We start from the raw sequence: 20,869 nt of genomic DNA on the forward strand, positions 1-20,869 counted from the left end.
CTACTGTACTTGCATGCTGATAGTTGTGCATGCTGTGCTACATGGACGTACAAGTAGATATATATACAATGTTTCATGCAGATAATGTTTGTAATATCGTATCTACCAAGCTCTATTGCCAATCTCATCATCGTCGGATATCGCAATCATCATATCATATTGAAACTTCACAACCTGTAAGAGCTGGAAGGTCGAGAAGAATGTCCACGAAACTTGGACGCGACAAGGGGTCGCATTCCCAGCATTGATTCATAATACGATCCCTATATAACGAAAAAAGCGGTCTTACTTACAACTGTGCATGAATGTAAGAGCAGAAGAAACGAAGCTCACAGAACACTTGGCCATTCCTGTGACACGTCGACTTTCAACTTGTTTCCTTTTCCAACAAAGGAGACAACGTCCTCGTTTGACAAGCCGGGATAAGGCAGAGCTCCGAGTGCGAAAATTTCCCACAAAACGACCCCGTAGGACCTGCACGACCGAATTACACGCATGAAATAAAACGTGTCTGTTCGTCTTCACCAAACGTCGGAGAAGTGAGTGAAGACGCCATCACGTAGCGATTCTGGTGCCATCCAGCGAATAGGCATAGGACCTATAAATAAACTTAAATCCGTGTTCAAAACACTATTAGCCGGTTTCCTCGATATTTTTTAGCAGCGTACAGTATTCACATACAATTAATAGGATCTGCTTGTTTATTTTGGTTCACATGCCCCGGGCGCTGACGGGTCATTTTGACAGATCGCGCGCCAAACATCTGACACGTTAGGCAAAATTTATCCTACCTCTGCCGCATTTCCTGTAGTAGTCTTCGAGCTGGACGTCACGAGCCATTCCAAAATCTGGAAGATAAATCAGCGGTAAAAAACTATTATTTAAAAATTGACACAGCACTGTACCTCCTATCTTGACCACATTAGAAGACGAAACCAGGCAGTTTCTGGCAGCCAAGTCTCTGCATTCAAAGTAACAAATTAGACTTACTTTTATTGAAAGAAACATAAATCACCTGTGTACAAATTTCCTTTCCGTTAGGTAGGCCATCCCTGAGGCTATTTCTGCGGCCATGGTAAGAATCTGGCCTTCGGTAAACGGGAAAGGGCTAATGGCAGAGACTGATGAATCGTTCTAAAAGTAAAAATTGCCTGGCTATTTTGTGATGTTTCTCTCTCGTTTACCGACGGTCTCAAGGATCGAAGATGCGATTTCAAGTCGCCATTGCCCATCAGTTCCATGACAACATAAACCGGATCTTTTTCAGAGATAATTCCAACCAAACGGACAATGTAATCGCAGACAAAATTCCTGCAAAGCAAAGCACATTAAATTGAACTGCCAAGACAAAAAAAGTAATACTTCATAACAGAAGCTTCTTTTAGAAAAAGAACTTTCTCAAATGGCTTTGAATAGGCATTCGGACACTATTTCGAAAACCTTATGTGTAATAATTGAGTTAAAGATATTAAATTCCATACTTTTATCGCCACGGGTTCGGCTGTATCGCCTTTTTCTAACACTCCCTCAAAGACTTGGCCAAAGGCCCCTTTACCCAAAAGACCGCCCACACGGAGACTTTTGCGATCAATTTCCCATTCATCCGGCTCGTACGAAATATTTGCGTCATTGAAATAACCTTCAGGCATTTCAGCCCTAATTGATTCTATGATATTTTTCCTTAAAAATAATATGACGATTTAGAGCGCTAGTGAAAACATCGATCCCAAGAGCAAAACAAACAAACAAAAACAAATGCCCTTATAAATCGCGATCTCAAGTGCGAAGGAACTTTCTAGAACCAAACAGAAAAGGCTCACTAGACATAACTACAGCAGTAGACAAAAAGCTTCGCCGGATACTCCTCTTTTTATGCATGCACAGCACACAATTCATTGGACTCAAAATCTTACCGCATTCGTTTCATTCGGCGCAAGTATAAAGCGACACACACTATTAGTATGATTGCTACAGCGGCGAAAAAACCTCCGTAAAAGGGAGACTTATTTTTTGAGCTCGGTTCAGTGCTTGGCGGAACCGTTGCGTTACTGACATTGACAGCAAGAACTGAAATATTTGCTAGCTGTCCCCAATTAAAACATTCAAATCCGAGCACTCCGACAGGCAGAGACAAAGGCTTATTCGTCTTAAAATAAAGGCTCAGCTGATGAGTAGAATGGTTTGACGTAGTGCTCTTGCAGACGTAGCTCTGCGGATTCTTGTTGCAAAGGAAATCTTCTGATTGGATCGAACGTTGTGCAACTATAGTTTTCTCAGAGAATGTGACTGTATAGTTGAAAATTTCACAGAGAGAGGAGCCAGGATCAGTCCAACTAACGTTCACCTGAGCAAAATTTAGTTCATTTAATTATTGAAAGGAGATAATATTGCAACTGCTAACCTTTTTCTTCAAATACTCATATGCAGTAAAATTCATTTTTTCGACAACGTTTTCGTTGCCTACGCAAAGTGTTATATCTATTTACTTTGATTTTCAAAAAGTCTCGTCTCACAAATTTGAGGTAACAATTTCAGCTTGTTGCTCCAAATGCTGCAAGTGCTATTTTCATCTTGCATTTTTGCCTATAAAGAGGAAACGTTAACAGCAGTGCCTAACTGAAGAGTGCACGAGGCAATAGCATAAGAACTGATATCTTTAAAAGAACATAAGACAATACTTAATTATTTGAACGTGCATATAAAAATAGCTTTGATTAATTAATAAAGTAAGAAGTAGAGGCATTACCCTAACAGAGTAAATATAGCATGGCAATATATTAAGGGAAAATTCAGAAACGCCACTTCTATTCAAGACAAAAGACTTTGTCTCAACGCTGCCGTTATTGTATTTGAATTGAACTGTTGCGTTTCGTGTGCTGTTGTCCACTGAAGTAATCCCATTGTAGGAGCAGGGACAAATGCCTGCTGCGGAAGTCGCGGAGTTGACACGCGGACTATTCTCGTTTTCCTTTTCGCATTCTAAAACTTTGTGTTATCAAATGAGCTAGTACAGTACGGGCAAGTTATTGACACATACGTAATGCATGTCTAAAAAGTTAATCGTCCAAGAAAATATGTGTAAACATGACGGATTTCCTGTACTACGTGTTTTGTAGGTAAAAAAATTAGAGACATTGTAGCTTGCAAGCTAGCAACTCTAATTATACTGCATTCTTATTCTTGTAACTGGCCTTTCTACAATACGCGTGAGACTGTACATAGCACGGAAAGCGCCGGGTTGTTCCCATTAAAGGCTGAATTAACAAGACAGGGAGCCGCTCACCTTTACCTTTAGATGGACTTTTAGCTAGGATTTCGAATACGTATTTCGAGTAAACGTCCTTTCCTTCACTTGCAATGCGCCAGGAAATCCACGAGCATTTTGCTTCATTCTGAAGTGATTCCAGCCTAAAGGAATCAGCCAGCCTACTCGAATTAGCTATAAATTATAAACGTGAAACAAGACAACCAGGAAAGAAACAGCTTCTCACAAATGAGAGTCGAGAAGGTTCTGACGTTCGAACAGTCAAAAAGTACCCGCTCAGGACTCCTAAGCGATAAAACGGTTGATCGAACATAGACGGCATAATGACGACCAGAATTCAACCCCTTTAGTGTCCGTTTGCTCTCGTTACCAAAGAGAACTAAGCGCCGTTGGAACGTAAAATCCTTTTCCGATCTTCGCAGAATATCTTGAAGAGAAGGAGGGCAAGTGGTCGTCGACGCGTCGATTGTGGTAAACTTGACTGCCGCGTAGAATAACTCGGATCCGAGGTAAGTGTATTCTGTCGCGTTTGTGTAACTTATCGTCCAGTTTAGTTCCAGCGTCGTCTCTCCACTGAATGAAGTTAAATTTGGCTTCAGTTCTGACCCGGGTGACCAATTGCCTAGGACGACAAACCATACATATGTATATACGTAAGTCTGAAGACAAAAAACCTCACATTCTCCAACAAGTGAGTTGCCTCCGCCAATAACAGTTTCTGAACTTCCATTGTCGAAGACGTGTCGTCTCAGGTCGTTGTAGTCTGACATACAGAGAGATGGGTTTCCGTGAACCAATACAGGCGTATGGCGAATCGAAATTTGACTGACGTTGTCCCACAACTGCATTAAGGTGGCAGCGTGGGAAAAACCTGTCAAAATCTTCGAAAAAATTTTTCTATATGAAACTGTAGTTTATCCTATGGAGTAATGCCTCACCAGCTTTGAACACGTTCTAAGAAGAGGAACGTTCGCTACAGCTAGTTTCCATGTACTACGTCATCTCTTAACGCGCGTTAGAGATATTTTCTTTCCTTTTTTCTTCTCTTTCCATACTATCTATTGCAACGAAGCACGGTATAGCAGTCACGAAATGATACGTTCTCTATGTCTCTTTCTTTCTTTTAGGGTCGCCAACCCTTTTCGCGTCGAAAGCGACGAGGATTTGCCCAAGAGTAACGGCGACAACCGGACGCTGAAGTAGGCTAGTCTAATTAGGGTCGTAAAAATGTTTTAGGCAAACCTCGCTTGTCGCTGGGCCTCTTCTGCCCGGATCAGGCGCCGCTTGAACGTCGTCGGGATAAAGGCCTCGCACGACGGATTTTATTTCTTCGGGCCACGTGTACGTTGGCCCGTTCGCTTCAAACGAGGTGCCGGATACCTCTCTTTTGCCGATTTCGGCTCCGTACTAGGCAGAAACAGATAAGTGCCTCCTATTTATTAGGTAGCTCTGCTGTAAGGTAAACTCACCCACATAGCGTTCTTGAGCGCCATGTACGCTCTTGCGCGGCGCTCCTTTGCACTTTCCGCGCGGCCCTTCCTTTTTTTCATCGACGCTGCCGACAGCTTTGCTGTCAGCAGCGTCATTAGCTTATCCGGCATGGCGTAGCTTTGAAGCACGGTTTGTTTACACACTATATTTGGTTAGAGCTGGCTAACTTACCCCGCTTCTTGGCATGCCGCCTCAAAAGCGGCGAGGGTTTCGTTTGCAGCTGCAGCCATTGCACGTTCGGAACAGATACTGCTCTTTGTGGTTTTTGTTAGTTTGTTATTAGTAATGTATCATTTATTGTCGCATACTTCTCTGGTCTCGGCGCGAAGTAGCTAGTCCGGGTTGCTTGCGCCGCGCGCACTGTACGTTCAGGTGCATTCACAGGTTTAGGCGGGTATTTCGAAAAGAAGGTAGGGATCTCTTTTGTTCTCTCTGCTGCTTTTTCCAGTACATGTAGTTTATCACAGCATTACTTTTGAGGGTTCAATGACTCATTGGTCAGCGAAGAGATCGTTCACTGGCATCAGTGTCTCTGCCAAGAACGTCGGGGGCCTTGCCAAAGCAAAAGCGGCGGAGGCAGACGAAATCAAGTGGATTCCTCGACCTGCAGCTTGGGAAGAGCGTGAGACGCTATCGGAGACATCGACGAAGCCCGAGGGTTTTCGGCTCATCGACTTGGAGCACCTCTTCGACGTCATTCAATCAGCTTTCGTATGCAAGCATTGTCTGAAGGGGCCGATTACGTTCGGAGAAAAGGCGGAATCACGAAAAGGATGGTGCAGTTCTCTGCGTTTCTACTGCAAAAGCTGCCGAAGAACGACGCAGTTCCACACATCTAAAAGAACTGAGGAGCAAGGTCAGGGCCAGAGTTTTGAAGTGAATCGAAGAGCATGTGTTGCGGCGTCTCTGGCTGGCTCAAGGTAAGAATGAAAGCAAGATTTGAAATTGGAAATGTTTATCATATTTCAACTTAATTATTAGTCGACAAGATCTCGTGAAATTTTCTTTGGCGTTCAACATGCCCCCGCCTTCTCTCCGCGACAGCTGGGATCTCCACATCGCGCGAATTAATTCCGCGATGACCGGAGTGCGTGTCCTTCATTACTAAAATGAAGCGTATCACTTTTTCTTTAGGTATTCAATGAGTCTGCCTTAGCTGCTGTTTCTCGCTATAGAAACAAGCATGATTTAGCTGCGGAAGAAATTGCTGACGTAAGGGTGTCATTTGATGGAACCTGGGCAAAGAGAGGCCATTCATCCCACTACGGCTTGCAAGCCGTTATTTTGCATGACGTGGGTGGCGTAATCGATTTCAACACATTCTCGACCTTGTGCAAGTCGTGCGAGCGACTTGAAAAAGAGTACCCGGACAAAAGCTCCATAGAGTACACCACTGCAGCAGAAACGCACGCGCCAAACTGTCAAAAAAATTTTGTCGAGTCATCAAATGCGATGGAATCCAGAGGCGCTCTCGTCTTGTGGCAGAGATCACTGCCCAAGCATAATCTGCGGTAATAATCATTTATCTCAAAATATTAATTTTATTTTGTTCTTATAGATACACAAAATTCATCGGCGACGGTGACTCCAAATCGTTTGCCATTGTCTCAAACCCTCAAGTAAGAAAATAATAATGAAATACATATAAGATGGTAAATGACTTTTAGACCTATGGAGAAGAGCATCCGGTGGTGAAGGAGGATTGCATAGGTCACGTGCAGAAAAGAATAGGCAATGCTTTGCGCAAATGGAAGAAGGACAATAGTCGCTTTGTATGTGAAGATGGGAAAAAAGTAGGAGGGCACAATCGCTTGACAGATGAGACAATAGACAGGTAAAGCACGCATTCTGATAGCAGAAAACTGTATAACTCTTTTCAGGATTCAAAACTTTTACGGTCGCGCTATCAGGAGAAACGTTGGCGACGTAGAGGCCATGTCGAACGCGACGAGAGCAATCCTCTGGCACATGTGCCCACCGTGCACCGGAGAAGAAGTCGCTTCTTGGGCGGAGAAATCAGAAAGTCTTCTCGGTGAGGGAAGAGACGTTCTCCATTTTCAGCATGGCGATTGCCCCAAGAACGAAAAAGAGAGGCATCAATTCTGTCCGCCTGGAGCGCAATCTTGGTGCAAATGGAGGCAAGACGAGGCAAGAAAAAGCGATCATAACTACGAACCGGTCTACAACGCCAAAGCAAGCTGCAGATTGCCACACGTCTTTTTCCATGCACTAGGACAAATATTTGATAAAATGGCGGATGAGACGTTGCTGAGCCGATGCGAGAACGGACTTACGCAAAACGCGGTAAAGCACAACCAAATTATCGTATTTACACCTATTCTCCTACTCTAGAACGAGGCTTTCCATGGCGTGCTGTGGACCTTTTCACCAAAGGTGAAAAATAGAGGACATGTTTTGCTGCTATTGGCAGCAAAACTAGCAGCAACCTATTTCAATCATGGTGCTGCGGCATTCGAAAGGCTTTTGACCGTGAGCGGCGTTTCAGTCGGCCGGTACACTCGTAAAATTGCACGTTCGTTAGATGAGGTATGGTCATCTGTTCAATGACTGCACAGGAATAGAAAGAATAATTTAGGAAAGAGAAGACTTCGCTGCACGAAAATCGAAAAAGGAGTTGAAGATTCGGCGAGTTGTAAGAAGGCAGAGAAGAAAGCGAGTGAAGAGAGGGTGCGAACGAAAGGAGGGTGTAATGTACGAGCCAGGAGCGTTCGGTATAAGGGAAGAGACAGTTGTCGGAACGTCGAACGAAATTGAGGCAGAAGTGCAGGACGAAGGTGAAGGCAATATGGTCGTTATACGCGAGAGCGATAGCGAAGACGACGGAGGAGACGACGGAGACGACGGAGGAGACGACGGAGACGACGGAGGAGACGACGGAGACGACGGAGAAGATCGCATCATGCCGACTAGGCCAGCCAGAGTATCAGCGTCGAGGGCGAGAGAATGGTTCACTCAAATGGAGGATGATGAGTACGTCGTATACCAGGAATCCTACGACGAAGACAGCAGCTATTACTTGTAATAAGTAAGCGAATTACTCCCGGCTTTTTTAAAAGCCAAACCCCCCGGCTTTTTTAAAAGCCAAACCCGGCTTTTTTAAAAGCCAAAACCCGGCTTTTTTAAAAGCCACAGAGTGATCAAAAAATATCTTCCCTTAGGGTTTACCACAGGGTCCCCAATACACTTTAGTATACTACTAAATGTACCCATTTTGGTAACTCTACAGCACGACTTCTACGCGAAGTCCACAACAACAAAACGTTTAGGGACAAAACGTGAAAAAAAAATTTCTGCTATGATTGGGAAATTTGAGTTTACCAATATAACGGGGTATCAAATTTCAAGCGAATTTATCTCGGTACCGATATGGAGCCCAGAAGTTAGACAAAAACGGCTCAAATCGAACATTTTACGCTAGCGATATATCCCTAACGATGCCTTTCTTTGAAGAATTATGAATTTCTTGTAGTTTCACGAAGCCGTTTTTGAGTTCTCGCAAAAGTCGTGAAGTTATTCAGTAAAAAACGCCGTGAAACGAGACGAACAGAAGAAAACTACCTGAAACTCCGTCAAAACTTCATTCGATCCAAAACGGCTTCGTGAAACTACGCGAAAACGGTTTCCGATCGTAAACTTCTGCGCGATCGAAACTATCGCATAGTCAACCGATACGAAAAATTTAGGAATCCCTTTCGCGCACCCCCGTTACCTCGAAATGACGAATACCGCTTCGTTTTACGGTAAGACGGGCCTGTTTTGAGCGAAGAGATAGTTTGTTTTGATATGAACGCGTGACGCTTTCGAATCTAGTCATCGAACACGCCCCATACGTCACGGTGTCGTTTCTTTCATCCACTGCGCATGCCAATGACGTACCCCCCTTGCTACCTTAAATCGCGATTATCATACAATGCAAAGGAATATCTAAAAAGAGAATAGATTCATTTCAGTTTACATTTTCAAAAATATAAAGAGGCATGTACAATGCACAGGTCTATTACCTCGGATATATACGGTGCTAAACAAAATACAAAGTACGGCATATGTGCATCTACTCACCTCTCGTTCCATTTCAACCCGCTTTCACCAATACTGACTAAGTTCTTGAACAATGGTAAACTTCTCAATCCAATTGTATTAGCGATGACTAGATATCCTCGAATTCTTTTCAGCTGACTGAAACTATTCTCCAATCGCTCGTCGTCAGTCGTCGTCGTCAGTCCGCGATCCAGAGAGGTAGAGTCCGCCTCCAATCTCGACACACTGATCAAGATACATCAAGTCGGACGCGTCAAACACAGAATGAGATTGGTTGCACGAAAAAGGAGACCGCTGCGGACAATAGAAACGATTCGAATGCTGCTGGCAGGACACACAGTCGCTCCTATTTTCGGTCTTGGCGCTTGTAAACAACTTCGAAATATCAAGATCATTGTCTGAGTAGACGTCTTGGATGTGAAAGCAGCCATTGTCCAACTGAATCGGCCATTGTCGGGGAAGAATTTGGAGATGTGGGCTTCCTTCGATGACAAAAGTATGATTATCACGTGCGCTGCTGACGCAGTTACCACCAACTCGATGGAGGTTAGGTAGAAGTTCGAAGAAGTTCGTGTAAGTTTGAGAAAGATCTTCAATCCACAAATACCCACGTATTTCTTCAATGGTGTTCAGAGGAGCACTGTTCCTATTTGAGCAGTTGGACGGCTCTAGACCGTTGATGTGAAGTGACCCATAAATTATTGTGCAATTCCTTTCATTTAGATTCGCGACCTCTTGACGGGTCGTCAGTTGGAGATCGCCTTCGCAGCCACTGCCAGTATCTGAAAAAAACAGAAATTAGGGCTATACACTCGGCTCATGAAGACTGAAGCCACTAGCATCGTGAATAAGCAAAAAGGTCATCTTAGACTTACATCCGCGACAGGAAACGAACACTCAATCAATATTGAAAGTCGCTTGGGCAGAGGTCAACGTTTAGAGGGCTTATGTTTACATGAGGCTATTTTAGGAGTGTGGTATGCAGCTATAGGCGAAAAGAAGCCTAGGCCAGTATTGCGCAAACCTGGCGGACGCCATCATGCATTATATTCCCTTCCGCGTACGAGCGCATGAACGCGACTAGATGAACGTCGCCGTTGTTCGGTACGCCGAACCAAGAATCAATTTAGCAGGTAAATTTACTCGTACAAAAGGTAAAACGCGACTTTCTTTTCTACGCCGATCGCGTTCTACCACGACGTGAGAACTCCTACCGTGGCTATATACCTTGGGATTCAACTTTCAATGGGCTGTAGAGTAACAGCAAAGCGGGAACCGCGAACAGCACAGGAGCCGAAATCCACATAGCGTAAACGAAGCCCTAATCCGGGACGCTTCGAAGGCTTCGCTTCCACAACCGGACATTTCACTGATTTTCAGAGGTCTAGATGGACGAATGAGCAATCGTTCGCTTATCTCTTTTTGAGCAGACGAGGATACGCAGCATTTTAATCTACCTAGTGTAAGTGTTCCCGCTGCAAATGAAGAGAGATCGAACGTTTCTTGTATATCCTGACGGAGAGTTTACATCGTCGCCGACGCACCCGATCGTCTGTTCCGAGCGAAAGAAGCCTAGCGACTGAATGTGCAGAACGGTTCGTTACAAATTTTACCTCAGCATGTCGAAAAAAGAGTCGCGCCAACTTCTACAGTGGTTGTCGCTATTTTCACTCTCAAGGCTTGCGTTTCGAGACGTAGACGCTCTCGTACGTAGTTTATGTTCGCCTCCTACCAGTGTTTCCCTTTCAAGGGGCCTCACCACTTTAGCGTACGCTAACGCAAAGGCTTCGAGAAGTTTCACAAATTCTAGCGTAAAATGTTCCATGCTTGCCTAAACCTAAAAGCAGCGCTTAAGAATAATCTGCCGGAGCAGCGCATCAGCAAATAACCAAACCAAGCATGCAGACTCACTTGCACATTTCCTTACGCTAAGGTTTCACTCCGTCACTCGAAAGTCAAACCAAAATCTTTGCGTAGTATAGGGACGTAAACTTCTTTAAATCCATGACCAGCCGCGTTTTCCTTGTTTATTGGCACATCACGAATGACAGCCTGTGGATGCTGAAGTAACTCAAAAGTATACCCAGTGACAAGATCATATCTATTTTGAACGATGGTCGCTTTTGTCAGGCTGCTCACTTGCCCAATCGGATTAGCTGCAAGTATGGCATGATTGATAAAACCATACTGAAGCAAAACGGACGCTTCGACAGAGCCAAGGCTGTGGCCCCCAATAACACGCTCATAGTTACCAGATGAGATAAGATTCCAACCAGTTGCACTTGGTAATCCTTGGTATAAAAGAAGTGTATCGATGGCATCACCGGTGTATCCCAAGACAGAATTTCCGTTTGTGTGCGTCGAAATTCCTCGAATAAAAGACCACTTCTTTTTGTCCTCATCCAAGCAGGTATCAATTGTTCGGCTTCCTAGAAGAAAAGAGGCTCCCGTGAGGACCAGATTCATTTCGTCTACGTCAATTCCAATAGCTCCTGCAGCTGATAAGGCTTGTTTTCGCATAACAGACTGAAAATATAAATGAGTTGTCTGTTTTACCACAGCTCCAACGCCCGAAATAAAATTGTCAACTTTTAAATCTTTCCACGTGGTAGGCGCAGAGCCCGACTCCATGGCACCAGAAAGAAATCCCGAAGTAAATGAACCGCCTCGAGCTTTGCTTGCAGCGCCGTGGATTGTACCTCCAATCAATATGCGTTCTGTTTTAGTGAAAAGAGCGCTGTCCCCTTTTCCAATTGAGCGAGTGGCGTACGTCAAGAGGCCAGTTTGCAGCGCATCAGACCAAGAAGCACCGCTGAGCTTAGCTTGAATAGCACTAAAATACAGTTAGAGTGCATAAATCGTCTTAAAGAGTCTATATAGCTCATGCACGTGTTACCTCCATGCCGCAAAGCAGAACGCAGAGCACCCCGGTATAACGCTTGCTATGGCAATTTTTACTAATGCAGTTGCGCTCTGTTTTAAAATAGGCCTTAAAGGCTTAGATAAAGCTTTTACAGGCTTGACAACGACTTCTTTGACAACGTGCTCGGTAACATGAACAGCCTTTTCTGCCACCTTTCCGACATTTTTAACTGTTCGAACAGCCTCTCTGGCAACTTTTTCTTTTAATTTTAAAAGGTTTTTTGCTACCTTTTTAGCAGGCTTTGCAACTACACGTTTAACATTTTTAGCTGCTCTACTTAGTACCTTTCTAGCTTTCCTGATGAATTTTTTCACAAATAATCCTGAGGTATCAAGACCCGAAAGAGGATTGTTATTAATGTAAGAATAAGGATTGATTGTTTGAGAATCTGAAGGATCTGCCACAGATGGATCGGGAGAAAGGAATCGACCCAAAACAGGATCGTACAATCGGAAACCACACTGCATGATCCCCATCACATGAATCGCTTGCTGATGAGCGTAACTCCTTAACGTGACGGTGTTAGGGTTCAAAACATTTTTGTTCTCTTCAAAAGGCAGCCAGTTTTTCGAATTGCGCGCTTTCCCAAAAGCATCGAAGCTTTGTTGCTCAACTACCTGCTTGCGCTCAGAATACACTGTTTCCACTGATCCTAAATGATCTCTTGTTATGTAGAACGTTTCCCCTTTCCCAATCCGCTTTATGTGAGAGTCAAAGTGAATGCATCGGTATCTTCGAACGAGAGAAGATCCTAGAAAATATCGGCAAATCATGTCTAAAGCTTCGTTTTGCAGCTCAAAGTTTCCAAGGGTAAACGTTACGAGCATTCTGCCATCAGAATCGACATCTTTCCTGTATACAGTGCCACCTTCGGCATCGTACCCAAAAACTACCTCACTTGAACCGTGCGCTATCGACTTTGGCTTTCCTGAACCGGTGTAGGTGTAAGTTCGACCGAAACCACTCAAAATTCTTCCAGCAGCGTCATACGTGAGGAAACGTTCTATCCCGTCGTTGGAAAGTACTGATTTGACAGCATTTGGTCCTGGACCGTACTTGTAATTGTACTTTCCAACGTCGCTTTTGTAAAGAATGTTACCTGCTGAATCGTACGATAGTCTAAGGGTATGAGTAACTTTGCTCTTCTCCTTGATTCTTGACTCCACCAAACGGTTAGCTTTATCGTACTGCGCTTCTTCCTCAAGTCCACGAAAAACGTCGCGCTTTCGACGTAGATTTCCTTCTGGATCAACTGTCAAGGAAAGATGCTGAGCGACTCCACCATTTGAATCAGCCCAAGAACTAAATATTCCAGTCAGATGCCGTTGAGGGTCATACCTCCCTTCAGTTCTAAGTTGCGAATTAACCAGTTGAACTTCCACTCTTCCATCAGCAGCGACTTGAACAGCTTCCCACAAACTATGGCCACTTTCGATATCAACAGTTTTGAGAAGCGAACTGCTCGACTCATAGACGTTACGCACTCCAAAACCGCCCTAAAAAATCAAAATGCAGGTTAGGTCCAACAGGCTAAAGCATTCACCTACAGGATAGAGCATTTCATTTGTACGACCACAATAGTCATACGTCTGCTTGAAATGAAACAACTGTTGATTAACAACGGCAGTTATTTTATCTGTACGACCAAGAAGATCATAACTATAACTTTCTTCGTACGAGAAGGCCACGACTTTCGACAATGCGCTCTTGTACATGACATGCTTTATCTTAGACGCTTTTCCAACGCCTTTATTCCTGTCGTCGTAGTGTATTGTAGTTTGACTATCTGAACTGTGCTGCTTCGTAATCCGGCCCAAATTATCACGCTCCGTTTGCAGCCATGCCCCGGAGCTATCCGACTGACGAGTCATCTGACCCAACGCATCGTACGCATATGAGCTCTTTCCTGCATTAGGATCGCTCACTTCTACCTTTCGGCCTCGAACATCATAAAGCATTTTCATTACGTTTCCTTCCGTATCAATAATCTTGATCATATTTCCAAACGGATCGTACTTGTAACGCATCGTGTTTCCCAGCTGATCGGTACTTCGGACTATATTTCCCTGACTGTCACGCTGTTTGCAAGTCGAGCCGCCCATAGAATCTATCTCGCAAGTAGTAAGTCCTTCATAGCGATAAATGGTAACTTGACCGGAAGGATTGACAATTTTCAACGGCCTTCCTATTAGATCGTACACAAACCTAGTGTAGAACACGGTGTCTCCTTTGAAGTACGGGTTTGACTCGCGAGCAACGTTTCCTGTAGCATCGTAAACGGTATCGTGATAAATCAATCTCCCTTTGAAACCTAGCTTTACAGTGCGAACGACTCTTCCCAATGAATCATACACCAACGTCGTGTTCTGTCCACAAACAGACGTGGAAGTCACAGCCACCGCACCTTCACTAGGACACACGTCGGTCTCTAGGCACCAATTTTTTGTTACTGTTGCACGAGAGTTATCGCTGTGAACATGTTGAATAATATTTCCAAGGCGGTCATGTTTATACATTGAAGCAAAACCGTTAGGTCCGGTAAGAGAAAGCAAGCTTCCTGTTCCAGAATCATAGAAGGCCTTTTCTTTCTGACCTTTAGAATTAATCTGTGAAATTTTGAATCTTCCGAGTCTGTCGTACTTTGCCCGACCATCGGTCGCTGAACCATTGTGCCACAAGTTCTTTGTCTGAACCAAATTACCGTAACAGTCGTAACGAAAAGTCGTCACCAATCTGAGAGTTGGACTAAAGGGCTCTTTTATTTCTGCAATTGTTTGACCAGACGCTTGATCGTAAACGTAATGGCTGCGTCTAACAACCGGCAATCTGACCGTCGTTGAGCTAGCTTGAACAGTTTCTCGAGTAACCAGTCCCAGAAGCCAGACTTCTTCATTTATCACATTTGCATACGCGGCTTTTTTTATCTCCCATTGAATCATCTTCTCTTCTTCTATCATTTCCCTTGTTTCGACAGTAACAGTCAAAGGATTGTTATACCGATCAAACTTCACAGTTGAAACTGTTGTTGTCAACAGTTTTCCGTTCAAATCATAATCTTTCGCAACCGTTTTTGGAGAGAAGACTTGATAGACTATGTGACTTGAACCTCGAGCAAGAGAAGTAATTGATCTTCTTCGACTTTGAATCAGCTTCCCCGCAATCCGCTTGTCTTCGCTTATCCACTCTCCAATAGTGAGTCGCCGCCAGTTCTGACTAAATTTTTGCGTGATAGACATTTGGTCTTTCAAGTCAGTTGTTTTGACTTCTTCAAAACCTAGGCTGCCAAGACCTTGATAGTGACTTTTGTATCCAGAATAATGGTATGTTGATATACTTTCTTGCGATTCTCCACCTACTGACATAAATTTGCTCACAAGTAACCTCCCTGAAGTTGATGATCCAACAGGAAACGACGTTTGAGGACCTTTACTGTGAACGGAGGAGTCTGTCATTGGCGCATAAGTGACAAAATGCTGCACGCCGACTCCGTCTAGTAAAGACTTCACTACCGGCCTCTCGAGAAGATTGATATAGGCAACATCGGCCTGACCACAAATCGGTGTGATGACATACAAGTCTAGAAGGTCATCGCCGTTGAAATCTCCGACACGTATTCTGGCCAGATCTTCTGCTAAATTGCCAATGCTAACGGGTAGAGGCAGGCTTGGAATCGAGGGTTGAAAGCCGTTGCCGGTCGAAAAGTACACGTGCAAACGAGCTCCGGTTTCGACGTCATTAATAAGCAAGACATCACTGAAGCCGTCACCGTTGATGTCGCCAGTTAGAACACGACCCAATTCAATCTATAGGAAGAAATCGAAGTAATTGCTTTCACAAATTTAACAACTTACTTCAGTCTTCTGCTGATATCTTCGCTTAGGAAAATCAATTCCAGGCTGCTTGTGAAATTTTCCGTCACCCGTACTAAAATATATTGTACTAGGCGAAGTTTGAACTTCAGCAACGTTTGAATCAAATCCCGTTACAACCATGATATCAAGCAAACCGTCTCCGTTGACGTCAAGAAACTTGAGACGCGATAGACTGTCGTCCGGTGGTGAATCAACAGACAAACTTGCTTGACCGCAAGAAACCAGTTCTTTGCCCACACTTTTAAGGAGTTCAAAGGTGAGAGCCGCTAGCCCGTTTCTCAGCAGTGAAGCGTCCGTCTTTCCGTCACCATTAAAATCCGCCACTAAAATGCGAGACAGCGTTTCGTCTGCTAGACCTTCGCAATCAGAAATTATTGCAGCAGTAACCGGAGGATCAAATTCTACTCGATTATTCTTGTTGAAGTGGATCAGAAACTCTAGCTTGTTTGAAGATGATGAACAGTTGCCACTGACCGTCATGATGTCAATCAAACCATCCCCATTAAAATCTCCGTCGAAGTATTTTAGCAGACCTGCTTCCAAACCTTCATCGGTTTCAACTCCAGGGGCCGTAACTGCATCAAAGGTTACAGACGACGGACTAACGCTTTTAGCTAAATAGGCTCTGCTTTTGTCAACGTCTAGACGCAGAATGTCAGTATGTCCGTCACTGTTCAAATCGAGTAACTTTATTCTGTTAATGTCTTGCAACAATTCGTTCTTCTCTAATGCTTCTTCTGTGCTGGGGCCTGAGGTGAAGTGCCACTGAAGCTCGCTTGAAAATTTTCCAAATTCAGACAGGAGCATTATGTCTTGAGACGGTGTAATTATGTATCCGTCAGTTAGGCCGTCGCCATTGAAATCGCCAAATGACAAACGACTGCAATCGAGAGCAGACGTTGCCGAATCAGAAGCACAAGTTGAACCAAACGTTTGAGATGAAACAGCGATTTTAGAGCTAAACATTATCAATCGATTCGCTGGCAATATGGTAGAGTCTGTATTCCAAAAGAACTTCGTTGGGGGATAGCACTCTCTAGAGACAGCTTCCCCAGGCGGGCATTCAGAAATGCTTGTAACAAGAGGCTCTTTTGTTAGACCGCTTTCAGAGTAGGAAATTACATACTTGACAACGTCTCTACCAAACGATTCCGTGACAATTGAACTAAGTAGCTTGTTCGAACGCAAATTTGCTCCTTCGGAAAACAACCGATACGTAATTGAAGAGTCTTTCTGAATGTATTCAAATTTGACGACGTTGTATGGACTCATTTTCTGTTTCTCGTTTGACGTATATTCAATGGCATCCAAATAAAACGCTTCGTTGTCGCTCTCACGCAAATATCTATATGATACAGCATTGCCAAATGGGTCTTCCCTCTTTGAAAGCGCCCACAATACAGTCATTTCTTCGCCATCGCTGTTATTACTTCTATCAACTCTGGAATTGCTAGAGTAGCCAAAGTACAAGACTTCGCCATTTCTCAGCCAACACTTGAACCAAAGCTTCAAGTCGTCTATGTTGATGTACGATACAATTCTAAAACAAAATTATTATAGGCTGGTAATAAACCGACTCTCTAAAAAATACCGAGAAAAAGAATCAATTTCTGTAAAGTAATTTGTGCCGTTCTCTCCGTATTTTCCCTTAACAGCTACAAGTCGCTCTCCACCCAAACAAAATGATTCACATTTCTCTCTAAAGTCCTTCTGGCCAAACGAAGATGGGCAGCAAGTGACGTGAACTAAACCACCAAGGCGAAAACCTCTTCCGAGAATCAGCTCCCCTTCATCAAGACTATTGTAAGTCAATTCTAAGTTTGGCTGAAAACTGCGAGTTCCAGGAGGTACTCTCAGAGGAATAGAGTAGTGGAAACTGCCTTGATTAGTAACGAGTTCTTCTCCTCCAACTCCTCCTACTACGTGAGCCATTTTAGTCTTTGAGATGCCGTTTCGAGTTAAGTCTAAAAATAAAAAAAAAACACAGCTCTTAAATCAAAGTACAAAAGTTTAATTGGATAGTATGATCCATTGTCTAAACTCTGCTGTAACGCTACATATGTATGTTTCTATGAAATACTTTCGTTGAAGCTCCAGCCATAAGATAAAGTGAATAGATAGTACCCCTTACAAGAGCACGGCAATTATATGTTGCACACAACAGCGAAACGGATGATTGTCACAAAGCCTAAGCCGGTTATTAATAAGTTTGCAAATACATCACAGTCACTGAAAAACCAAGGAGAAATCGGCTTTTCTTTGACACTCATTTGCCTAGCTGTTCATGGTGGCGGCTAGGTTGCTTTATCATAATAAACGTCACGTGAGCGCACTAATTGGGTGGCGTAACAGACAACGTTAGAAGTGGTGCTGCTCTGCGCGCGCCTGGCAACAACTTTAGTGATTATTACTTCAGTGAAAATCAGAAAACTCATTAGAAAAAGCCTTCCAATACTTTTGCTGTGGGAACTAAAGTGTGCGTCATCGGTGTCGAATAACAGGAAAAAAGGCTTCTAGCAAAACAACATAACTGCGACCTACCTTCGACCAAATCGGGCTTACAGGGCGTCGTCATGACGCTCGGCCCCGTGCACTGTCTCCCAGCTCCTTGAGGAGAAGGATTGTTGCAAAGCCGCTCCGTCATTTGGTGATAATTATCTCCGCCTGACTCAGTCTCAGACGTAATGCTGCGTAAAGCGGAACACGGAGAGTACGAAGACCAGCTGCTCCATCCGCCTGCGAGAAAGGAAAGAGAAATAACTTTCACTCGATTACATCGATTGACTTAGGGACTTAGCCTGACCATTAACATCCTGTTCTTCAGACCAAACGGCGTTGATCACTAGCGAAAGACCCAAGACCAACGCGAGTGCACCTGGTGCCATGTCGGACCAGAAAAAACCAGCGCAGTCAAGCGCGCGCTGCTCTGGTGTGGGAGCCAGAGGGCGTGTCAATTAGGCGCGCCCGCCCCATCTACTACGCGTTGACGTCGAAATAGCTCAACTACTGCCTTCTAAATACACAAAAGCAAATTCTTAATAAAAAACAGATATACAAATATTAATTACTGTGATCACACTACCAGATAATTTCTCGATGGATTGATAGAGTATACTATCGTTATATAGCACCGACAGTGAACGATGAATTTGCAAAACAAGCTACCTCACGGCCGTCATGGTCAGTAAACGATGATGACCTTCCAGCAAAAGTCAGACATTATTATACTGAAACGACTAAGCCATTACTTTCCAACCTGCAAAGTCAGTTGAATGCAGACGGATTGACAACCAACAGCTTCACAGATTTCCCTGGTGAGATTGCTCCGGGATAGGCAAGGGAGATGAACACTCCTAGGAGATGAGGAGTATCGTGACGTCAAAACAAACGCCTCTTTTCTGTTTGTCAGTTGCCTTACGTCAGTGAGATACGTTGGCGCCCCCAATTGCCAAGGCCGTCAGTGATCCGACGTCAGACATATCACGACAAAAGATAGATTCTCAGATTACGCAGTGAATTTTCGATCTGGAACGTCATAGATTTGACAAACCTGTATTTAGCACAGGTATTTAAATAATTAGTTTACTGATCAATGGAAACCAAGGTACGGCTTACCTTAGTAGACCATCTATGATTGCTGCAGCCGCTAGTACCGCGAAGAATAGGGTAAGTGAAGGTAAATCCCGGACACAATGGCAACTTCCCGGAAGACCGACCTACTGCGCTCAGATTACAGCATTTTTGCAAACGGCTTGATGATGCACTGAATCGCAAGGTTATTAGCTTTCGATCGAGCCATGGCCGAGCGGCGTCCGTGGCGTAGTTATCGAGATATGCTCACTTGAATCCGGTAGTGCAAATCACGTGAGTTCGAATTAGTGCAGGTAAATAACCGGACACGCTATATCTTCGCGAGAACAGCATCAAAAAATGTACTTCGACCTTTTTCCGGGGCAAAATTTATCGCTGATTCCAATGGTGCAAGTCGTTTTAGCGTAAAAGCAGCGATTACGGCGATATGCCGTTTTTTCCACAGGCACTTTTTCAAACAAACCGAAGCCGTATCCACAAGCCTCTTACCTAATAACCTTTTGCTTCATATTTAACGACTTTTCAAGCATTTTGAAGTCTTTTTATAGGCATTACACCCAGCAAACGAAGAGAAATGATGACTGCATGAAACCAGCAGCTCATTCATAGTCTTACACGGCAACTCTGTACTGAAAACGTCTGAGTGTGCTTTCCGGTGCTTAGAAATATCAGTAAATGCCAGATCCAGAAGCAGGCTCTGGTTGAACCGCAAAACTTTTTTGCCAACCACTGTTCTTGCTAGTCTAGTAGAGCACCTATTGTATCACTATGAGCACTCTCCATTGACTCTAAGTAGCACTTTGACGCTTTTTTATCAATAGGTAAAGCTTTATTCTAATGTTTTGAAAAGTGGGAGGTCGTTCTCATCATTTTCCCTTTTTTTTCTGTTTATTATGCCTATAAAAGATCTCAAAATGCTTCAAAAGTTGTTAAATATGAAGCAAAAGGTTATTAGGTAAGAGGCTTGTGGATACGGCTTCGGTTTGTTTGAAAAAGTGCCTGTGGGAAAAAACGGCATATCGCCGTAATCGCTGCTTTTACACTAAAACGACTTGCACCATTGGAATCAGCGATAAATTTTGCCCCGGAAAAAGGTCGAAGTACATTTTTTGATGCTGTTCTCGCGAAGATATAGCGTGTCCGGTTATTTACCTGCACTAATTCGAACTCACGTGATTTGCACTACCGGATTCAAGTGAGCATATCTCGATAACTACACGACGGACGCCGCTCGGCCATGGCTCGATCGAAAGCTAATAACCTTGCGATTCAGTGCATCATCAAGCCGTTTGCAAAAATGCTGTAATCTGAGCGCAGTAGGTCGGTCTTCCGGGAAGTTGCCATTGTGTCCGGGATTTACCTTCACTTACCCTATCGAGAATAGCATCGTAGAGGCATTTTCCATAGATTATCTTTTGAAAGCTGTTCACAGTGCCTTTTAGGCTTTGTCTGAGCTATGGGTTATCGGTTTGCGCTACCCGTCGACGCGCACGGGCAGAAGACGACATTCAGTTTGATTCTCCTTCCGGCTGGTTCTTAACAACGCTACTCGTAAGCGTTACAGCATCACAGAAGACGCTGAAAAGGCCTTGAAGGCAAAGGAGCCGCCATATCGCTTAGGCCATCTCGCTTGTGTGCATCACGTGCAAACCTCCACTACGCACGCGT

The 20,869-nt window shown here is 44.0% G+C and overlaps 2 protein-coding genes across 3 annotated transcripts; both read right to left on the reverse strand.

Annotated features, from left to right (window-relative positions):
- Positions 1 to 28: 28 nt before the first annotated feature.
- LOC136197850 (putative molluscan insulin-related peptide(s) receptor) lies at positions 29 to 10,575 on the reverse strand. 2 transcript variants are annotated; one of them, XM_065987706.1, is made up of 21 exons: positions 10,429 to 10,575; positions 10,273 to 10,367; positions 10,043 to 10,199; positions 8,837 to 9,597; positions 8,667 to 8,701; positions 3,945 to 4,112; positions 3,492 to 3,887; positions 3,284 to 3,439; positions 2,747 to 2,979; positions 2,514 to 2,583; positions 2,402 to 2,460; positions 1,914 to 2,344; positions 1,482 to 1,680; positions 1,363 to 1,427; positions 1,185 to 1,311; positions 1,016 to 1,134; positions 906 to 961; positions 792 to 848; positions 526 to 598; positions 334 to 474; positions 29 to 263 (listed from the first exon to the last, which is right to left on the reverse strand). In XM_065987706.1, coding segments are annotated over exons 5-21 (2,460 nt in total). In that variant the 5' UTR covers positions 8,668 to 8,701; positions 8,837 to 9,597; positions 10,043 to 10,199; positions 10,273 to 10,367; positions 10,429 to 10,575; the 3' UTR covers positions 29 to 154. The 2 variants fall into 2 exon arrangements, with proteins under 2 accessions (XP_065843778.1, XP_065843779.1); XM_065987707.1 differs by having other exon boundaries at positions 3,290 to 3,439; positions 10,429 to 10,569.
- Positions 10,576 to 10,609: 34 nt separating this feature from the next.
- On the reverse strand, positions 10,610 to 19,160 carry LOC136197834 (uncharacterized). The gene is made up of 10 exons (XM_065987671.1): positions 19,029 to 19,160; positions 18,867 to 18,963; positions 18,693 to 18,809; positions 18,414 to 18,623; positions 18,152 to 18,346; positions 17,202 to 17,574; positions 15,590 to 17,150; positions 13,286 to 15,541; positions 11,712 to 13,234; positions 10,610 to 11,648 (listed from the first exon to the last, which is right to left on the reverse strand). Exons 4-10 carry the CDS (start codon positions 18,493 to 18,495, stop codon positions 10,760 to 10,762), a joined length of 6,879 nt encoding a protein of 2,292 aa, XP_065843743.1. The 5' UTR covers positions 18,496 to 18,623; positions 18,693 to 18,809; positions 18,867 to 18,963; positions 19,029 to 19,160; the 3' UTR covers positions 10,610 to 10,759.
- Between the last annotated feature and the right edge of the window lie 1,709 nt (positions 19,161 to 20,869).

The sequence above is a fragment of the Oscarella lobularis genome, chromosome 18, assembly GCF_947507565.1.
Source record: "Oscarella lobularis chromosome 18, ooOscLobu1.1, whole genome shotgun sequence".
Taxonomy (NCBI): Eukaryota; Metazoa; Porifera; class Homoscleromorpha; order Homosclerophorida; family Oscarellidae; genus Oscarella; species Oscarella lobularis.